Here is a 17518-nt window from a genome sequence, read left to right on the forward strand (position 1 = left end):
ATATATATATACATACATATACATATATATGGCCGACACAGCCTCACCTCTAGTGTTGGAATCAATCACCATGCTGTCCTTGTGGAGTCTTGTGGCCCAACTACAAGGAACCTCGTCACCGACACCCCCTGCTGCAGTGTGCGACCTGCAGTGAGCCTCCCTGTCCTGCTTGGCCTGTGGACAGCCAGCCCCTTGGCCATCCTCCCATGCCCCCCATACACACCCAAAGCATGGGCGCTGCAAAGGCAGCTGTGTGGTTCTCTGACTGCCACCAGTCTTGCTCTCTCTTGGCTGAGAATAAAACCTGTACCTGGACGATGGGAAACCCGTGTCCTCCGCTGGCTCGTGTTCGCCCCAGGGCACGGGGATGGTGGCTCCTGGGAAAGCACCTCAAGGTGCCTTTCAGCGGGCTGTGAACCCTGCTCTAGCCACTAGGGGGCCAGGCAGGCCTTGCTCTCCTGACGGGTCAGGGCTGGGTCTGGCACAAGCAGCGGGTGAGATGGGAGGAACCCGCCCCCAGGGTGGACGGGCCAGGGGAGCAGGGCCTGTTAGATCAGGCTGGAGTCCGGCCCACTGGATGGGACGGGCCTTGTAGCCCCCATGGTCTTCTCACCATCACTTAGCAACACAGAGGAAGATGCCGCACAGCCCTGCTGGACAGGCAGGCACCGTGCAGCCCAAAGCCCGCCCTCTGCTGGCAAGACCCACTCCCTGCTCAGTGCCGACCAACAGCCCACACTAAGACCCCAGAACGAACACGCAAGGCCAGGTTGTATGACTAAATCCATTTATTCCAAAGAAAAAGCAAAATAAACAGGAGCCGCATCACCAGGGCACCACAACCCCGTCCCCGTCTCCTTCCTCTGTTCTCTGCTACCAATAAATAAGTTTCCCAGCCCCAAATAATTATAGGACCTGCTCCCCATCCACCAGCTCCAGCCTCTATGATACAGGGGGGCGGCCCTCCCCCGGAATATACAAAATGTTACACAGGTACAGTATGTACACGGGGCGGGAAGCCCACGCAGCAGCCTCTTCCCTCTCCGGGCTGCGAGGGCACCGCCCCACTGCCCTGCAGGAAAGTGCACCGGAGGCGGGGCCCCTGAATGAACGGCTTCACTGCCTGCCCGACTGGCCAGCTCCAGAGCGCCTCGAAGCCTCGAACTGGGCTGGGGCTGGGGGCCGAGGGCCAGGGGCCAGGCCCTGGGCTCCATCCACAGGACAGAAAGATGGAGTGGCCTCGCCTGGCCTCCAGGGAGTCCCACCTGGGCAAGAGCTGTCCACAGCGAGAGAATGGGGGTCCCCCACTGCGGGAGGGCTCGGCAAGGGCGAGGAGGCCACCAGGAGCCCCGGCCCCGGTGGCTGAGGCTACGGCTCTCTGAACAGGAGTCCAGAAAATAAGACGCTGGCCAGTACGGCAAAGGATCTGCACCTGTCCGTGTCCCCAGTGAGACAGGGGGTCTTTTTGTTTTCCTATTGTTTTTCTTTTTACTTTTTTCAATTTTTTTTCAATTTTTAATTTGAAAAATTTTTTTTTTAGTTTTTGTAAATTTTAATTTTTCAGTTTCTCTTACTACTCTAAAGATAAAAGGTGGCATGGCTAGAGTGGCAGGGACTGAGTGGGGGCAGTGGGGCCATCCCTGCCCCACTCCTCTAGGCCTGGCGCTCGGCCTCTTCAGATCACCATGATCTTCACCTCGTCGTTCCTGTCCGCCCGGTAGAAGAAGGGGATGCACGGGCTGCCGCCCAGGCCCAGGTGCTCCTCGGGGTTCTGGATCTCACGCAGCAGCTGCATGATCTGCCGCGCCGTGGGGTTCTCGGGGGCCGAGCCCGGCCCGGCCACGTCCTGTGCAGGTTCGGCACTGTCGGCAAGGTTCACCTCGAGAAGGTCTTCGGAGAGAGCGGAGCGCTCAGTGCTGCACCCCTCCCCACGCCCGCCCCTCACCACCCGGTGGCTCTGCTCACCACCCTGCTCGGCCGTGGCAGCACCGAGTCCTTGGGCGTCTCCAGGCCCCGGAGCGGGCTCCCCGGCAGGGCTTCGGGCGGCGGCCAGGAACCTGCCCTGCCACTCGTTGCGCTCACCCACGAGCCTCAGCACCAGCTCCTGCAGCTCCAGGAGCTTCACCTGGAGGGAGAGGTGCTCAGTGCCTGCCCCGGGCTGGCCGACAACCGACAGCCCACGGACGACCCACGGCGCGTGCCGGGCCCCACCTTCATCTCCTCCTTGTCCTGGGCCAGCCGGCTGATGTACTCCTCCTTCTCACGGTGCCGCTCCTTCAGCACCGCCCTCTGGTTTTGGTAGAGGGCGATGTACTCTCCTGAGGGAGGGCACCACGTCAGGGCTCCAGGCGTCCCTCAGCCCGTCGCTCTGCCCGGCCACCCCGGAGCCCGGCCCGCTCACCGATGGTGTCCGTCTCCCCAGAGAGCTGGATGCAGCGGTGCTCCAGCTCGTCCACACGCTCCTTCAGCTCCGCCTTCTCCTGCATGACCTCCAGGAAGCGGCTCTGGAGCCAGAACAGCGGTCAGGGGAGGGTCTGTGGCCGCCACCCTGGCCGCCCTCCCGGCCCCTCCGGACAGACCCACCTGCAGCTTCTCCATGGCCACTTGCAGGGCCCGGTGGTTCTCCCCAGACTCGCTTTCACCTGTGCTCCCGGGGGTCGGGACCTCCTTCCCAGGCTCACTGTGAGACCTGGCCACCAGGTGGGCGAGGCGCCGGCACTGCGCCCTCTGCTCCCTCAGCTGCCCACGCAGCCTGGCCCGCTCTTCCCGGGCACTGGAGAGAGCTGCATTACAAAACGCCACCTGCAGGAAGAGGGTGGGCGTGCTGGGGGTCTGCTCGGGGCCTGGGGAGCACCTGTTCTTCCTAGGGGGTTGGCGTCTGACACTGGCGCCCGGGGAAGCAAGAGAAGCCAGAGGGTGGGGAAACCATCCAAAGGGACCCAGGGAGGCAGGGCACGTAGGGCAGGGAAGGGACAGTGCAGCCCGACTCACCATGGCCTCTCGGCTCTCTAAGTCCTCTGGGATGGTCACATCGCGCTGAGGGGCCTCCTCCTCCGCCTCCTCCGCCTCCTCCTCCTCCTCCTCCACATCCTCTCCTGTGGGAGCAGCCAGAGGGTCCTAGCCCACCTCTGCTGCACCTGCCCATCGCGTCCCCCTGGACCGCCCACGTCTCTCCTCCATTCTCTTTAGCAGTGAGTCCTCCTCAGGCTCCTCCCTCCCCACAGCCTCACTCACCTGCCCCAGGTAGGGCCAGGAGGCTGAGCTGGGCCTGTAGCTGGCGGTTCTGCTTGCTGCTGGCCTCCAGGCGCTCCTGCAGTCCACGACAAGGTGAGCAGACACAGAGGTGGCCAGGTCCCCCGCCCGGCCTCAGCTCCCAGCCTCACCTGGGTCTCCCGCAGCTCCTGGCGGGCCCTGTCCTCGGCTGTCTTGCCCTGCATCTGCTCATGCTGCAGCTGGTCCAGGAGCTGCGTGTGCACCAGGAACTGCCTGTGCAGCGCCTCCTTCTCGGAGGTCACCTGCTGCCAGGCCGCTGTGTACTGCTGCAGCTGGGACAGGAGTTGCTCTCGCTGCTGCTGCAGACCCTGCACCTCCTGACTCTTCAATTCCATCTACAGAAGACGCTGGGCGTGAGGAGGAGGGTGACCTGCTTCCCAGTTACGACCCATAAACCGGTGGGGAACACCCAGAGCCCAGGCCTTCTACACCTAGCCTCACACCTTGGAACCTGCTTTTCCACCACTTGGACTTTACTTTTATATATATAATTTTTTTTTCCTTTGGTTTTTTTTGAGACAGGGTCTCACTATGTAGTTGAGACTGACCTGGAACTCACTGTGTAGCCCAGGCTGGTCTCAAACTCACAGTGATCCTCCTGCCTCAGCCTCCCAAGTGCTGAGATTACAGGCATGCGCCACCACACCCAGCTATACCACTTGGACTTTAGACCCCAGAACATCTGGAACACATCAGAGGGAACCAACCCACATCTGCTAAGCACACTCTGCTAGCACCCTCACTTCACACAATGAACTCATTCAGTCCTCAAAGTCTCTATAAGGAAAAGGCTAATCTCCTGAAGTTAATGAAACTGAGGCTCAGCGATGTGAAAAACTGAAACTGACAGGTTCAGCTGAGGTTAGAATCCAGCCTCAGCCCACACAGCCTCCCATCAAACCCTATCTGCCCCACAATGAGGACATCCTCACCTGGGAGCCTGGGTCTGCCCACCTTTAGCAGTCAAGGGCAGAGAGCAAGAAACAGTCACAGGACAGCTCTGCAGAACTCTGGGATCACCTGTCCCCAGGCTGCAGCACATGTGCCCTGGCCCCAGCACCTCCCCTCCCCTGGCCAGCACGCCTGTCAGAGCCCAGGCTCATGGACGGGAGTTACCATCTCTGTGAGCTCCGCCAGCTTCTCCTGCAGCTGCCCCAGCTTCTTGGCCAGCTCCTTCTTGACATGCTGCTCTGACTGCAGCGCATTGGTCATCTCCATGTTCTCATTGGTCTGCACAAAAGGGAGCAATCAGTGCCACAGACCCAGGCCCCGGACAGGGTCCGCAGCACAGGGAAGGGGAATTACCCCTCTCCCCGACAGATGCCTGGGCAGGGTTCTAGCTCACAGGCTATCCACCTAGTGATGTGCCCATTTCTACAGGGCGACAGAGGCCCAGAAGGTTTGTTGCTCTGCCCTGAAGGACGTGGCGGGTCAGCACCCACGCACCAGCCTGATGAAGCCATCCTGCAGCTCGGCCAGCTGCTCCTTGAGCTCGCGGTTCTGCGACACAGCCCGGCTGATGGTGGTGCGGTCGCTCTGCATGCTCTCCAGGATCTGCCTGCGCTCCTCCGCCTGCTCGCCCCACACCTCGGCCTCGCGCTCCAGCTGCAACAACCGCTCCTCCTGCTCCCGGTTCAGGCGACTCAGGCTCTCGTTGTCCTGCACCTGGGCTTGGAGCTGTCCTGCCAGGCGCTCCAGCTCTTTCTGCAGCCGCTCAGCCTCTGCCTGCAGCCGTTGTTCCTCCCCAGAGGGCCCGGCTGGGGGCTGTGGGGCTGGAGGCTCCGCTGGGAAGGGAGCAGGCCGTCAGGGCCCGAAGCCTCTGGCTTCCGGAACTCTTCTCAGGCCTCACTCCCAAGGTAGGGTCCTCGCCCCAGCCATGGCTTCCCCAAGGCCTCGTCCGCAAGGATGGCCATTCTTGAAGCCACCACCCAGTACGGCTGATGGGGGGCACATCCCCCTCTCCACAGACCGGGGTACGGAGGCTCAGAGACATGACAAGCCTCCCATCTCCCGGCACAGACCCTCGACTCCGCCCCCACTGCCCTGGGACCAGGCCTGCTCCCAGGTCGCCCCATCCCCGCTCACCCATCTGGCTCCTCAGTTCGGCCAAGCTGCTCTCCAGCTCCTGTACCTGACTCACGCTGCGCTCCTTCTCCTCCTTCAATGTGTGCACCTGCCAGAGGCACAGGGGACACTGGAGGGGAGCAGGGCTGGCCACCTCCACAAAACCCACACACAGGGCTGGGTGTGGTGGGGCATGCCTTTGATCCCAGCACTGGGGAGCCTGAGGCAGGATAATCCCTGTAAATTCAAGGCCAGCCCAGGCCACAAGTCAAGGCCAGCTTGAACTACAAAATGAGACCGTGTCTCAAAAAAAAAAAAAAAAAAAAAAAAAACAATCCACAAGAAGACCCACACAGCAAGCAATTCCATCCCCTGCTGCGCGGACGCCAAGCACAGCCACGCAGTGTGGGCCGAGGGTCACCATGCTTCACCTGCTCTGACATCTGCCGCATCCTCTGCTGCCACACGGCGCGCTCTTCTTTCAGGTTCTCTGTGTACTGGTCTCTCTCCAGCTGCAGCTGTGCCAGTGACTCTGTCAGCTGCGGTGGGCACAGAGTGAGGAAGGGCTGTCGCCAGTCCTTCCCTGCTCCTGGCCACCTGGGGCCATCTGCCTCCACGTACCGCTCTGCAAAGCCTCACCTGCCCCACGTGTGTCTCCAGCCGTGCCCGATCCTCCACAGCCTGCTGAAACTGTTGGTCACCGTCATGGGACACAGACCCACTGGAGAACTGGATTGAGAAAAATGAGAAGTTTAGATCTGGGAGCCCAGGCTGCTCCGCCGCAGCCCCCAAAGCGTGTGCGCCAGGACCGGTGCCCACCTCAGGCTCCTGACCACTGAAAACAAAGAGCTGGCTCCCCGCAAGAGGAGGGAAACACACGCCTGGGCCAGCTGAAAGGCTAAGGCAGGAGGATAGCAAGTTCCAGCCCAGCTCAGGGAAGTGACTGACTTAGCAAAACCCTGTCTCAAATGAAAATATGGGGGGAGGGGATAAAATAAATTTGTTTTTAAATTACATTGTTAAAAATAAAATTGAGGGCCGGGGATTTAGCTCAGCGGTTCGGTGGCCTGCCTTGTAAACGCAAGGACCCGAGTTCAATCCCGGGTACCAAAATAAATAAATAAATAAATAAAATAAAATTGGTCCAAAAACAAAGAAATGAAGATATCAATGTCTCTTTTGGCGGGGGGAGGTGGGGGGGTTACCGGGGATAGAACTCTAGCCCTTGTGCTTGCAAGGCAGACACCAGAACCACTAAGCTAAATCCCCAGTACCAAGAAAAGATATGAAAATATAAAAAAGGGCTGGGACACAGCTCAGTGTGGAAGCCCTGGGTTCAGTTCCCAGTTCCACAGTACTTAAAGCAACAATGAAAAAGCTGTATCACTGATTTTTTTTTTTTTTTTTTTTTTTTTTTTTTTGAGACAGGATCTCACCGTGCAGCATAGGCTGGCCTTGAGATCACTGTGTAGCCCAGACTGGCCTGCAACTCGAGCTGATCCTCCTGCCTCAGCCTCCCAAGTCCTAGGACTACAGGCGTGCAGCAACACATCCCTGATAGTCTGACTCCACAGTCTGGGCAGGGGCCCAGTGTATGGCCTTCTAGAGGACTCCACGACACATTTCTTTGGCTCCCACACACTGGCCGCCGTAGGGCCTCTCACCTGCTGCAGCAGCAGCTCAGACATCTCCAGCTTCTTCTGTAGCTCCTCCACTCCCAGCTGGCGGGCAGCATTCTCAGCTGCGAGGACGCGAAGCCTCTCTTCGAGTTCTGAGTTGTGCTGCTTCAGGTCCTCGCTGCTTTTGCTGTGGCCAGAGGCAGAGGCAGAGGTAGTGGAGCGAGGAATGAACCGAGCAGGGCGAGGACGCCTTGACGAACAGCCCGCCACCCTGGCCGCGTGACCCCACTGCTGCTGTGAGAAGGGGCCCGGCAGCGGGGAGGCACTGACGGTGCCAGGCCACAGGGGACTGGGTTGCCTGGGGATGCCAGGAGTCAGGGGCACCGCTGGGAAGAGAGCTCAGCCCTGTGCGCACCCGAAGCCGTGCAGCCCCTCCCCGCACTCCTCTGTACCCACCCCGCCGCACACCCATCCCAGCGAAGGCCCAGCCTCCGCTCCCCTCCTACTTGTTCCTGAACAACTCCAGCCTGAGGGTGTCGCGCTCTTCCGTTAGCTCCTTGTTGTGCTGCCAACACAGAGAGTCAACTCAGGGTTGGCAGGTCGAAGAGGCGGCTGGCACACAAACCACAGCTAAAGCAACCATGCCACAGTGACACTTCCTCACCCTCAATCACACGCGGTATCTCTGCCAGGCATTTCTGTGCCCAGAGTTCTGGCGTGTGTGTGTGTGTGTGTGTGTGTGTGTGTGTGTGTGTGTGTGTGTGTGTGAGAGGGTGTGTGTTTTGTCTGTGTGTCTGTTTTCCAGTACTGGAGACCAAACCCAGGGCTTTCATTCTGTGCTCTCACCCTACCTGTTTTCTTTAGTTTTTATCGTGTGACAGGGTCTCACTAGGTCACTAAGTTGCCCAGGCTGGGCTCAAACTTGGAATCCTCCTGCCTCAGCCTCCCAGAGTGTTACAATCCTAGGCATGTGTCAGCATGCCTGGCCTCTGTGTACACTGACAGGATCTCGCTGTTGCCCAGGCTGGCCCCAAACCCCTGGGTCAAGCAATCCTCCTGCATCAGCCTCCTGAGTCACTGGGAACAGAGGCACAAGCTGCCATGCTCTTATGAGGCAGTTACTGTCACTGCCATTTTGTAAGTGAAACAAAGCGTATAAACACCAAACACCTACCTGAGAGGCACCCAGGCAGAGCCAGGATTTGGACACCCAGGTCTAACTCTCTAGGCCCATCTTGTATTCGCCTTTTGACTGGATGGTACATTCACAGTCGACTCAGAAGTAAAACGTCTCCCAGCCCCCCTGCTCCCCTCTGAGTTTATGAAACCCCTCAGACAAGGGTCACATAAATTACACGCATACAGGTGACAGCACCTTAAGTTCCTCTGGACCTTCCAAGCCCAGGCCTCATATCCATTCTCCTAGCTGTTGGCCAAGGCCACGGCCAGGGAAGGGCATGGCGGGCACCCGGTGTTCAGGCTCTGCATCCACGGCTCGCTCCACACAGAACCCACGATCACCCACAGCAGCCCACTCATCCCCCAGCTGTTTCTACCGACTATACAGCAGCAAGAACGGCCCACGCTGCATTCTGAGCAGCAAGGCCTCCACCCCGAGGAAGGGTCCTTTGGGCTCATGCCCCATCAGGGACGCTGGGCTGCCAGTGGCCAGAAAAGCAATGGGGCTCACCTTTTCCGCCTGCTTCTGCTGTGTGGAGACGGCAGACAGCGTCTTCTCCAGCTCTCCCACGCGCTGTCGCGAAGACTTCAGGCGCGTGGCCAGGTCCTCACACTCTCCTGAGACGAGAGAGAGGTCGGGATGAGACCCGAGGACCCCCTCCGGGGAAGGAGGAAGGGGCATCTGAGTGCCCACCTGCTTTCTGCCTGGCTGCCTGCTGAGTGTGGGCCAGGGCCGTGTGCAATTCTGCCTTTTCGGAAACCAGGATGCCTATGGTCTGAATGTGAACCTTTAGAAGAAAAGCCAAACAAGTGAGAGAGAGAGAAGGACACTGTCCAGGGGCCGTGGGGTTACCACGCCGTCCGCTCACCTGCAGCTGTTCCCGCAGGGACACCTGCTCCTTTGCCAGCTTCTGCTGAAACTCCTGCTTCTCCTACAGAGGAAAGGAAAGAAGTACCTTACTGGGAGGCAGAGATGGAACAGCTCAGGGCAGGTCTCCAGGATGCCACAGTGACCCAGGAGCGGGTCGCCAATGAGACTGGATGATCAGGGACCCTGTGGGGGCCGGGGCGGGGCTTTGGGGAGGATCGTGCTCCAGGCTGGGACGGAGCAAGACAAGCCTGGGGCTTCGCCTTCCATATCTTCACCCCATCCCAGCAGCCATGCAATGAGCAAACATAGAAACCACATTACTTTTTCCAGCTGTTGCACAGTATCTTGGTTCTGCTGTTTCTGTGGGAAGAGTCAAAGGAAGGTAACTGGGGTTGGCCCCTCTACGCTGGTCCCAGACCTCTTAGAGGAGGCAGGTGGGGGCTCGGGACAGATTTGAGAGGAGAACGTCTCAGATCCCATGGGAATATAACAACCACCGCCTCAAACCCCCAAGGAAAGACAAATGGCTTTTCATTAGCTTTCCCTCATGGCTACGCCACCAAAGGTCTGAATCTGGGCTCTCCTTAAACACGAGAACATAAGCCTCTAGAAATGGGGAAGCCAGATGACCCTCTGCCAGCGGGGAGCCTAGAAGGGCGCACTCACTGAACAACTGAGCTGCCCTACGGGCTGGGGCTGGCCTGAGCGGCAGGGGTGCGTGGGTGAGGACAAACACCATCCTTTCTCCCTAGCACTCTCGTGACAGTGAGCTTTGAAATTTTTGCTTCTTAGAGCACAAGAGACTTGTGCCATCCTCTAATTCTACCTTTGCAGCAAACTCAAGCCCAAAGAGGAAAGGTGGCTTATCCAAACTCATGGCAACTAGGGCCCAAGCCAGGGCAGGATGTGGGCTTGTGCTGCCACTGGAGGTGACAGGCCCAGAGCAAGTGGGGCAAGGAGCCAAGGGGGGGGGGGGGGTCTGAAGGGCAGAAAAGAAGCAAAGAGGGCGTAGGAGAGAGCCAAGCTGCATGCTCTGTGCTCTGGGGTCCCTCCGGCTGAGACCTAGGCCCCCACTACCCCATTCCCGTTGGCACCAGGGGCCCCAGCCCCTTTCCGCAGAGCCCCGAGGGGAAAGAGGAGCCCCAGTTGGCAATATGGAATCAGGGACCCCACTGGACTCTTACCAATTCCTCTATCTTGCTACTGAGTTGTTTGTTTGTTAGATAGCTGGAGTCCAGGGCTACTGCTAGCTCTTGGTACCGGCTCTGAGGCGCATGCAGAGAGGAGGAGGCGGAGGAGGTTGAGGGGAGAGGTAGAGAGAGCATCATTAGGGTCAAGGGGTGTGTGGGCTGTCTCGGCTGGCAGCGGGGCGCCCAGGACCACTGTGGGAGGCGGCGGAATGGCCTGCAGGGTCACTGGGCCACTCACCTCTAGATCCTTCATGTTAGCAGACGTGAGGCCCTCCCCATTGACGTAGGATGTGGACTGGAAGAGACGAGAACTCGCATGGAGAGGCTGTGTCCCCAGAGTGCCTGAGCCGTCCTCCTCCTCCCACGGCCCCTGCCAGCCCCTCCTCATCTGTCCCCATCGTCCGCCCCGCCGCGCAGCTCTCATCCAACAGGACAAATGGCGTCACCCACTGCGTGGCCCAGGCCTTCGTCTGTACGGCTTCGGGGGACAGGACTCAGGGGACACAGGACTCGTTTGGTGCTACCCAGCACACAGGCGGGTCAGAAGTTCTTTCGCTCTCCTGTGGTTCTCTGCATCGGTTTCTAAGACACTAGCCTTCCCCTGTTCTTACTTCTGGGCCCCAGTGGGGTACCTCAGACAAGAGACCGTTGAGCTGTTGGGAAAGTTGTCGCAGGCTCTCGGTGGATGAGAAAGTCCTAGGGATGGAGACACGGGGTCAGGGCTGCAGGCAGCCGGATGGGGAAGAGGCTTACGGGGAGCGGCCTGCTCTGGCCCCTCAGCCTAGGGACTGTTGCCCCACAGGAGACACTCACTTGGCTTCGTCCACGACATTAGGGTCACTGTCAGCATCACAGTTCTGTTTGGGAAGAGACGTACGGGGCAGTGATTCAACTTCTGGTTAGAATCACCCAGGAGAGGGGTGAGCCAAGCTCCCTCCAACAACTTTCCATCTTCCCAGGCCTCGAGGAAAAGCTTCATCGGGGCCTCCCTCCCCAGCCCCATCCCCAACGAGAACAGTGGCTGGAGGAACCAGGGTGCCTGAAGAGAGGAGACCCCATGGAGGGTGCAGGCCTTTGGGAAGCACGGCGGGGCGAACACACAGGAAGACAGCAGGCCAAAGGGAAAAGGCACAAACCTGAAGTGACGCCACGCTAGTAAGAGCAGCGACTGGGGAAGGGACCCCGCCAGGTGACACAGTGTCATCAGCAGAAGGTGGAGCAGAAGCAGCATGGTCTTTGGGTGCCTGTCACAGAACACAGCGGGCTTTAGGGGGCCATGCAGGAGAGAAGATGCCTAACTGCCACGGACACAGGGGGCGGTGCGGGCAGGACAGCGCTGCTGCAGTCAGAGGGACAGTCACACGTACTGGAGCCACTGGGGGTGTGGATGAGGCGCGCCCAGGCTTCGGGCCACTGCCCAAGCTCAAGCAAGGGTGCACAGCCTCCATCCAGAATCTCTAAGGCCCTGTCTCCCTGCAGCTCCGCAAAAAGACGGGCCAGGCTCTGATGGCGGCAGCCATAGCAGTTGTAAGGAAGGTACGGGAGGTGCTGTTCTTCCAGGGAGCCAGTCTGCGCCGCAGTGACCCCGACCCTGGGCCCTGTTGGCCAGAGGCTGGTGGTGATGGATTCGTCGCTGTGACCAATAGAACTACCGTGCCCCGCTTCTCCGTGCGCCCTCTTTTCCCCCCTTCTTCCCGCCTCACCCCCAAGCACGGCCTGTGCTGGCTTCAGAAACAACCTGAACAATCAGTAATGTCTGCTTCCGAGGGTCACGGTCCACTTCCCCGGAATAGCAGCCAGGGAACAGTCCTAGGATTTGGGACTTGGGTCATGTGGACACCTCCCCCACTCACCCAACTGGACCCACCTGCTTGGCCAGCTGTGCCCCACCGATCCCCAAGTTCAGGCCTCACTCTTAGGTAAGAAGCCTCTGGCTCTAGTATCTTCTAATGTGCAATAGGCCAGATGGGCAGAGAATGGGAAAGGCGGGGCAGCTGACACCCGACAAGGAACAAGCACCAGGGCGCCCAGGCCTGTGCGGGGAGGCTGCACGCAGGGAGGAAGTGGCTGCGTCTCTCTCCACGGCAAGGGCAGCCTGCTCTCCGGACCCTTCAGCCCTGACCTCTGAACATCCAAACTGACTTCCCTCCACACACCAGTGCTCCAGAGTCTGGGGAACTCAGGGTGGGCCACATCCTTGAAGGTTTACTGTGACCATGACCCTGGAACCCAGTGACCCTGGAGTGACTGTTAGCCCAGGAACCGGGTGTCGCCTTGACAACATCAACAGGTAAGAGCCCAGATGCAGCAGCCGACCAGGCACGAGACGCAGGCGGGAGGTCTGGTCCTAGCCACAGACCCTACAGGCTCTAGGTCCTTCCTCACATCTTGGGTTCCTACTGATGTCTAGGATTAGGCCCAGGAACACTCAGGGGGGCAAATAGTATTTTTCCAATATTTCCAAACATACTTAACATGATTGTTTTTTTGGTACCGGGGATCGAACTTGGTCCTTGTGCTTGCAAGGCAGGCGGTGGAACCACTGAACTAAATCCCTGGCCCTTAACATGATTATTTTGACAGTATATTGGGGATGGAACCCAGTAGCATTCTGCCAGTAAGCTACAACCCCAGCCTTTTTAATTATTTTATTTTGAAAGAGGGTCTCACTAATTGTTCAGGCTGGCCTTGAACTTGAGAACTTCCTGCCTCAGCCTCCAGGGTAGCTGGGATTATAGGCGTAGGCCACTGCACCCAGCTCACCATAAATTTTAAATCCTGTGGTTAAGTGTGCCCCAGTATGTCTGAGCTGACTAGGTAAATCATAGCACCTGAGCAGAGCGGACTTCCCAGGTGGGAACAGCTGTGACACCTGGAAAACTCTAGGAACAGCCAGGAGGGCCCATCCAACCCTTTCCCCAAGCCCAGCTCCAGCAGGATCTGGCCCCAGTTCAGCCCTGCTCCCTGAGCTTGGCAGATATCCCGGGGAAAGTTAGCTAAGGAGGATGTGCCAACATCACATCCGGAAGAAGCCACTTCCTCACCCTCTGGACCCAGGCCTCGCATCCCCAGAAAGTGGTCTGAGAGCTCAGGATGCTGGCCACAAGCTTTGCTCTCCCGCCCCGCCCCCCCGCTCCCGGGCCTGAATGTGACCTACCTTTAATCTTCAAAGCAGCCTCAAATGCCACCTCCACCAGCCTCAAGTCCACTGAGCATCTGCATACTGCCACCTTGTCTCTGCTGCTCCCAGAGGCCTCTGTCTGCCCAAGGGCACCTTATCTTGCTCATCTATGTTCACCACTATTTAGCAAAGTGCCTTTGCTACCTAGGGCCCAGGGAATATGGCCAAGAAGCCTCTGATTTGTAAACAGATTAGGGGCAGAGAGTTCTGGTCACTCATCTGTCTGGTTAACCTCATACCTTTGCAGTTAGTTCCTCCGGAAAAAAAAATTAGACTTAATCTCTGTGACTCTAATGAAAACTCATTTTGTCTTAACTTCTTTCTCATTGCAAACCAAGATAAATTACTCCCATTCTATTGGTCTTTGAGGGATAGAAGCCCAGAGGGTGCGACCTAAAGGTGTTTTTTTATTTTTCGCATTCTAACAGCACCACACAAGGCACTCAAAAGCCAGAACCCCACAGATCTGCTCTGAAAGTTCTCCCAAATTAGCTTTACCCTTCAAGGTATGTGTCACCTCCTGCAAGACAGTAAAAGATGGGAAAAAACACCCAATCAATCAAGCAGGTGAAGAAGCAGACACAGGCGGGCTGAGGGTTAATGGCAGCAACATAAAATAAGCCAGCGGCAGAAGACCCTCAAACCAGAGAAGCCTCAGGGGCATGCACAGCTGGAGAGAGCAAGCCAGAGAGGGGTCTCAGCACTGCCTCACCTGCCATCTGTCCAATGAGGGGAGCGCTACCCCATTGGAACGGTTAAGGTCGGACACCAGCACCTTCAGAATGTCCTGAATCTACAGGAGGCGAGAAGGGAAAAACAAGGGCAGGGGGAAAAAGAGAAAAGTGGCTTAGAGAGGCGAGAAAGTGAGGGAAGGAAGAAGTGGGCTCGGGAAAATGGAATGCTGAAGAAGAACAGAGATCAGTACCAGGACCTGTGCCACCTTCCAGATAGTCACTTCCAATCAAGGAGGTGGGAATATGGACCCTAGTGACACGGTCACATCACCAGAGCAATGCTAGCCCTTATATGCACGAGACCCCCGCCTCAACCCAGGATCAGGGAGGAACCCGGATGGGCTCCAGACCCCCATCTCCATATCCGAAACCAGACTCCCCAGTAAGGGATGACTCGAACGCAACAGGCTCCAGCTGAAAATTAACTTTGACAGACACTGAGGCCCAGGCGAGAAAGTGATTTTTCTGTGCTCGCCCAGCAAGCTAATGGAGAACTGAACTCAAAACTCAGATCTTCTCCTACTCCTGCTGCCTGGGGCTCTGCTCCCCACACCTTGGGGCTGTTTCAGAGAGCGTCATGGCAAGTGGCTGTTCTCACTGGCCTGACTTCCCCTGAGGTTGAGGAAAATCAAATAGCAACTACCATCTACTGAAGGTTTACTCTGCACCAGGCCCTAGGGAACTGACATAAAAGCAACAACGTCAATTTAAATTTCACAAGTATACATATAATCTCTGTGTGTGTGTGTGTGTGGTTCTTATTTGGTTGTTTTCTGCAGTGCTGGGGATCAAACCCAAGGGTTTGCACGTGCTACTCAAGCACCCTACCACTGAGCTACAACACTCCTAGCCCTCAAATGCAGAATTCTAACCAGTCCTGACACCTTTCTCCTCTGAAGCATGACCCTCTCCTGCCATGTGAGCCCCCAGCCCCAGCAGCCGGGCCTGCCGAGACTTACATCCTCGGGTGAGCGGTCATCTCCAGCAGTGCTTGTCTCGGGGGTGCTGTCATTTTTCAGCTTTTTCTTCTTCTTCACTACTGCAGGACCACCAGGGCTGTTCTTCTGCTGGAATTCCCTCAACTGCAGAAAGGAAAAGTGACACTGCTGAAAAATGATAAGCTCCTGTTTTCACGTCGTCCTGCAGTTTTTAATACTTTTTTTTTTTTTTTCCTTTTTTGGTACCGGGAATCAAACTCGGGACCTTATGCTTGCAAGGCAGGTTCGGTGCCACTGAGCTAAATCTCAGCCCAGCTTTTAGTACTCTTATCAGCGAGGTGTGATGGCATACTCCTGTGATCCTAGCACTAAAAAGGCTGTGAGTTCAAGGCCAGCATGAATTACAGAAAGAGACCCTGTCTCAAAAAAAAAAAAGGCCAGGCATGGTGGCACACAACTGTAATTCCAGCACTTGGAAGGCAGGAGAACTGCTTTGAGTTTGAGGCCAGCCAGGGCTACACAGTGAGTTCAAGGCCAGTCTGAACTACATAGCAAGTCCCTGACTCAAAAAGAACCCCCTAGCGGGGCGTGGTGGTGCACATCTGTAATCCCAGCATTAGAAGGCTGAGTCAGGAGGATCTCTGTTGAGACCAGCCTGGGCTACACAGTGAGTTCCAGATCAGTCTCAACTACATAGTGAGACCCTATCTAAAAAAAAAAAAAAATGAACCCCCCCCACCAAGAAAATAAAGACAAAGTGGAGCACTGGTGCACACCTACACTCCCAGCTACTGGGAATGTTGTAGCAGGGGGATCATAAGTTTGAGGCCAGCCTGGGAAATTTTTTTTTAAAGGTCAAAATAAAAAGTAAATAGGGGCTGGGGATTTAGCTCAGTGGTTCCACCACCTGCCTCGCAAGCACAAGGACCCGAGTTCGATCCCTGTACCAAAAAAAAAATTTTTCTAACTTCTAAAAATAAATAAATAAATAAAAGGGGTGGGGGAGTGGGATAAAATAAAATTTTTAAAAATAAATAAAAATGTACAAATAAACAGGGGTGGGGATGTAGTTCAGCACTCCCTGGACTCAATCCCTAATACCGCAAAAAAGGGGGTCAATAATTGGGCAAGAGGTGCAGCTCAGCGGCTGGGCACTGGCCCACCATGCTCAAAGCCCTGTGCTCGATCCCAAGCACCATACCCCACACACACCAAAGGCAAGAATGGATTTCAATTTAATCTTCTAACTCTCAGCTCTGGGGTTTGCCATGAACCAGCCACTCCCAGGGGGCAAACCCAGAGGTAGAGGTGGAAAAGTAAACATTAAATAGGCAGTAACTGTACATTTGGTGGTTTAGAAAGCCGACATCCGGGTACTTTCTTAGGCATCTGTTAGCGCTGTATACCAGGATTTCCCAAACTTCGTCAAGGTGCCCTTAGTCCTGAACAGTCAAGACACAGCCCTACAGCACTTGGGAACCAACAGCCCAACTCAAGCATCATTTCAGGAAGAAGCCCACTTTACGAATCTGTGTACATCTCACTGAGAATCAAGTAGAACTGATACTTCAGAAAATAGCGAGGCATGGCGGTGCACGCCTGGAATCCTAGCACTTAGGAGGCCGAGGCTGCCAAGAGTCCAAAGCCAACCTGAGATACACAGTGAATTCAAGGCCAGCCTGAAATACACAGTGAGACCCTGTATCAAAAAACAAAAACAAACAAAAAAGGCCTCGTATTTATCTTGTGGCACTAAGCACCCCAGGTAGACAAAACTGAAGTTCCATTTCCCAGAACCTGCTCCATATTAAACAAGCAGAACTCTCTCCAATGAGCTCAAATAAAGGCCATTCTGGTCCTAGAGTCAAAGGGAATTTGACTAGAAACGAGCGAATTTAGAGAGAAAAATTTAAACATCTCTATGGACGTTGAAGCCTGGAAGAAAACCAGCACACACCTGCTCTCCTACGGTCACCCAGAGATACTATGACAACGTTTCGGGTCTAAGTTAAAGAAGTCAGGGAGTGTAAAGGCTCTCTGCACTCCTTCTCATGGTCCCGAGTCCCCTTCCAGGTGGACATCGGCACCTCGACCAGAAAAACCGGAAAGGGGGTTCGGACACCTAGGGGAGCGGGTGGGAAGATCAAAGGCCGGGCTGGCGGTAGTAATGACAGTTGGGGGGCTGTGACGTAACTGCATTCTACTCTTTCCTCCCGATCCCACGGAGCAGGTCCGTTCCCGGCCCTCCTCTCCATTCCAACGGGGAAACGGATCGACGTCCGCGGATACGGGGCCGGGAAGGTCCGGTCTGGGCGGCAGGAGGTAGGGGCCGAGCCCGGAGTGGGGAGCCCCGGGAGTCACCGCCAAAGTCACCCGGGGGCCCGGGGAGGGCGGGGGCTGGGCGGCTGAGGAGGCGGGGCTGGCTGAGAGGACTTTGGTGGGGGAACTAGGGGCGCCCAAGGGCTCGCC

At 56.7% G+C, this 17518-nt stretch overlaps 1 protein-coding gene across 5 annotated transcripts in view; it reads right to left on the minus strand.

Annotated features, from left to right (window-relative positions):
• Positions 1 to 785: 785 nt before the first annotated feature.
• Golga2 (golgin A2) overlaps positions 786 to 17518 on the minus strand; it is a 17017-nt gene continuing 284 nt past the window's right edge. Inside the window, exons 2-27 of one of the 5 annotated variants that reach the window (XM_010627299.3) lie at positions 15071 to 15193; positions 14090 to 14170; positions 11333 to 11440; positions 11010 to 11053; positions 10829 to 10892; positions 10435 to 10491; positions 10191 to 10271; positions 9328 to 9366; positions 9005 to 9067; positions 8830 to 8923; positions 8647 to 8753; positions 7463 to 7521; positions 7002 to 7143; positions 5977 to 6066; positions 5769 to 5876; positions 5359 to 5446; positions 4720 to 5057; positions 4390 to 4503; positions 3384 to 3608; positions 3235 to 3310; positions 2992 to 3095; positions 2584 to 2802; positions 2402 to 2504; positions 2212 to 2318; positions 1966 to 2125; positions 786 to 1890 (exon numbers count right to left, since the gene is read on the minus strand). In XM_010627299.3, coding sequence (XP_010625601.1) covers positions 1676 to 1890; positions 1966 to 2125; positions 2212 to 2318; positions 2402 to 2504; positions 2584 to 2802; positions 2992 to 3095; positions 3235 to 3310; positions 3384 to 3608; positions 4390 to 4503; positions 4720 to 5057; positions 5359 to 5446; positions 5769 to 5876; positions 5977 to 6066; positions 7002 to 7143; positions 7463 to 7521; positions 8647 to 8753; positions 8830 to 8923; positions 9005 to 9067; positions 9328 to 9366; positions 10191 to 10271; positions 10435 to 10491; positions 10829 to 10892; positions 11010 to 11053; positions 11333 to 11440; positions 14090 to 14170; positions 15071 to 15193 — 3009 coding nt within the window. In that variant the 3' untranslated portion in view covers positions 786 to 1675. The remainder of the gene's footprint in view (positions 1891 to 1965; positions 2126 to 2211; positions 2319 to 2401; positions 2505 to 2583; positions 2803 to 2991; positions 3096 to 3234; positions 3311 to 3383; positions 3609 to 4389; positions 4504 to 4719; positions 5058 to 5358; positions 5447 to 5768; positions 5877 to 5976; positions 6067 to 7001; positions 7144 to 7462; positions 7522 to 8646; positions 8754 to 8829; positions 8924 to 9004; positions 9068 to 9327; positions 9367 to 10190; positions 10272 to 10434; positions 10492 to 10828; positions 10893 to 11009; positions 11054 to 11332; positions 11441 to 14089; positions 14171 to 15070; positions 15194 to 17518) is intronic. The other 4 variants (XM_010627300.3, XM_010627303.3, XM_010627301.3 and 1 more) reach the window with 4 other exon arrangements.

This window comes from Fukomys damarensis, unplaced genomic scaffold (genome assembly GCF_012274545.1).
Source record: "Fukomys damarensis isolate Sample0158 unplaced genomic scaffold, DMR_v1.0_HiC HiC_scaffold_36, whole genome shotgun sequence".
NCBI classification, from domain to species: Eukaryota; Metazoa; Chordata; class Mammalia; order Rodentia; family Bathyergidae; genus Fukomys; species Fukomys damarensis.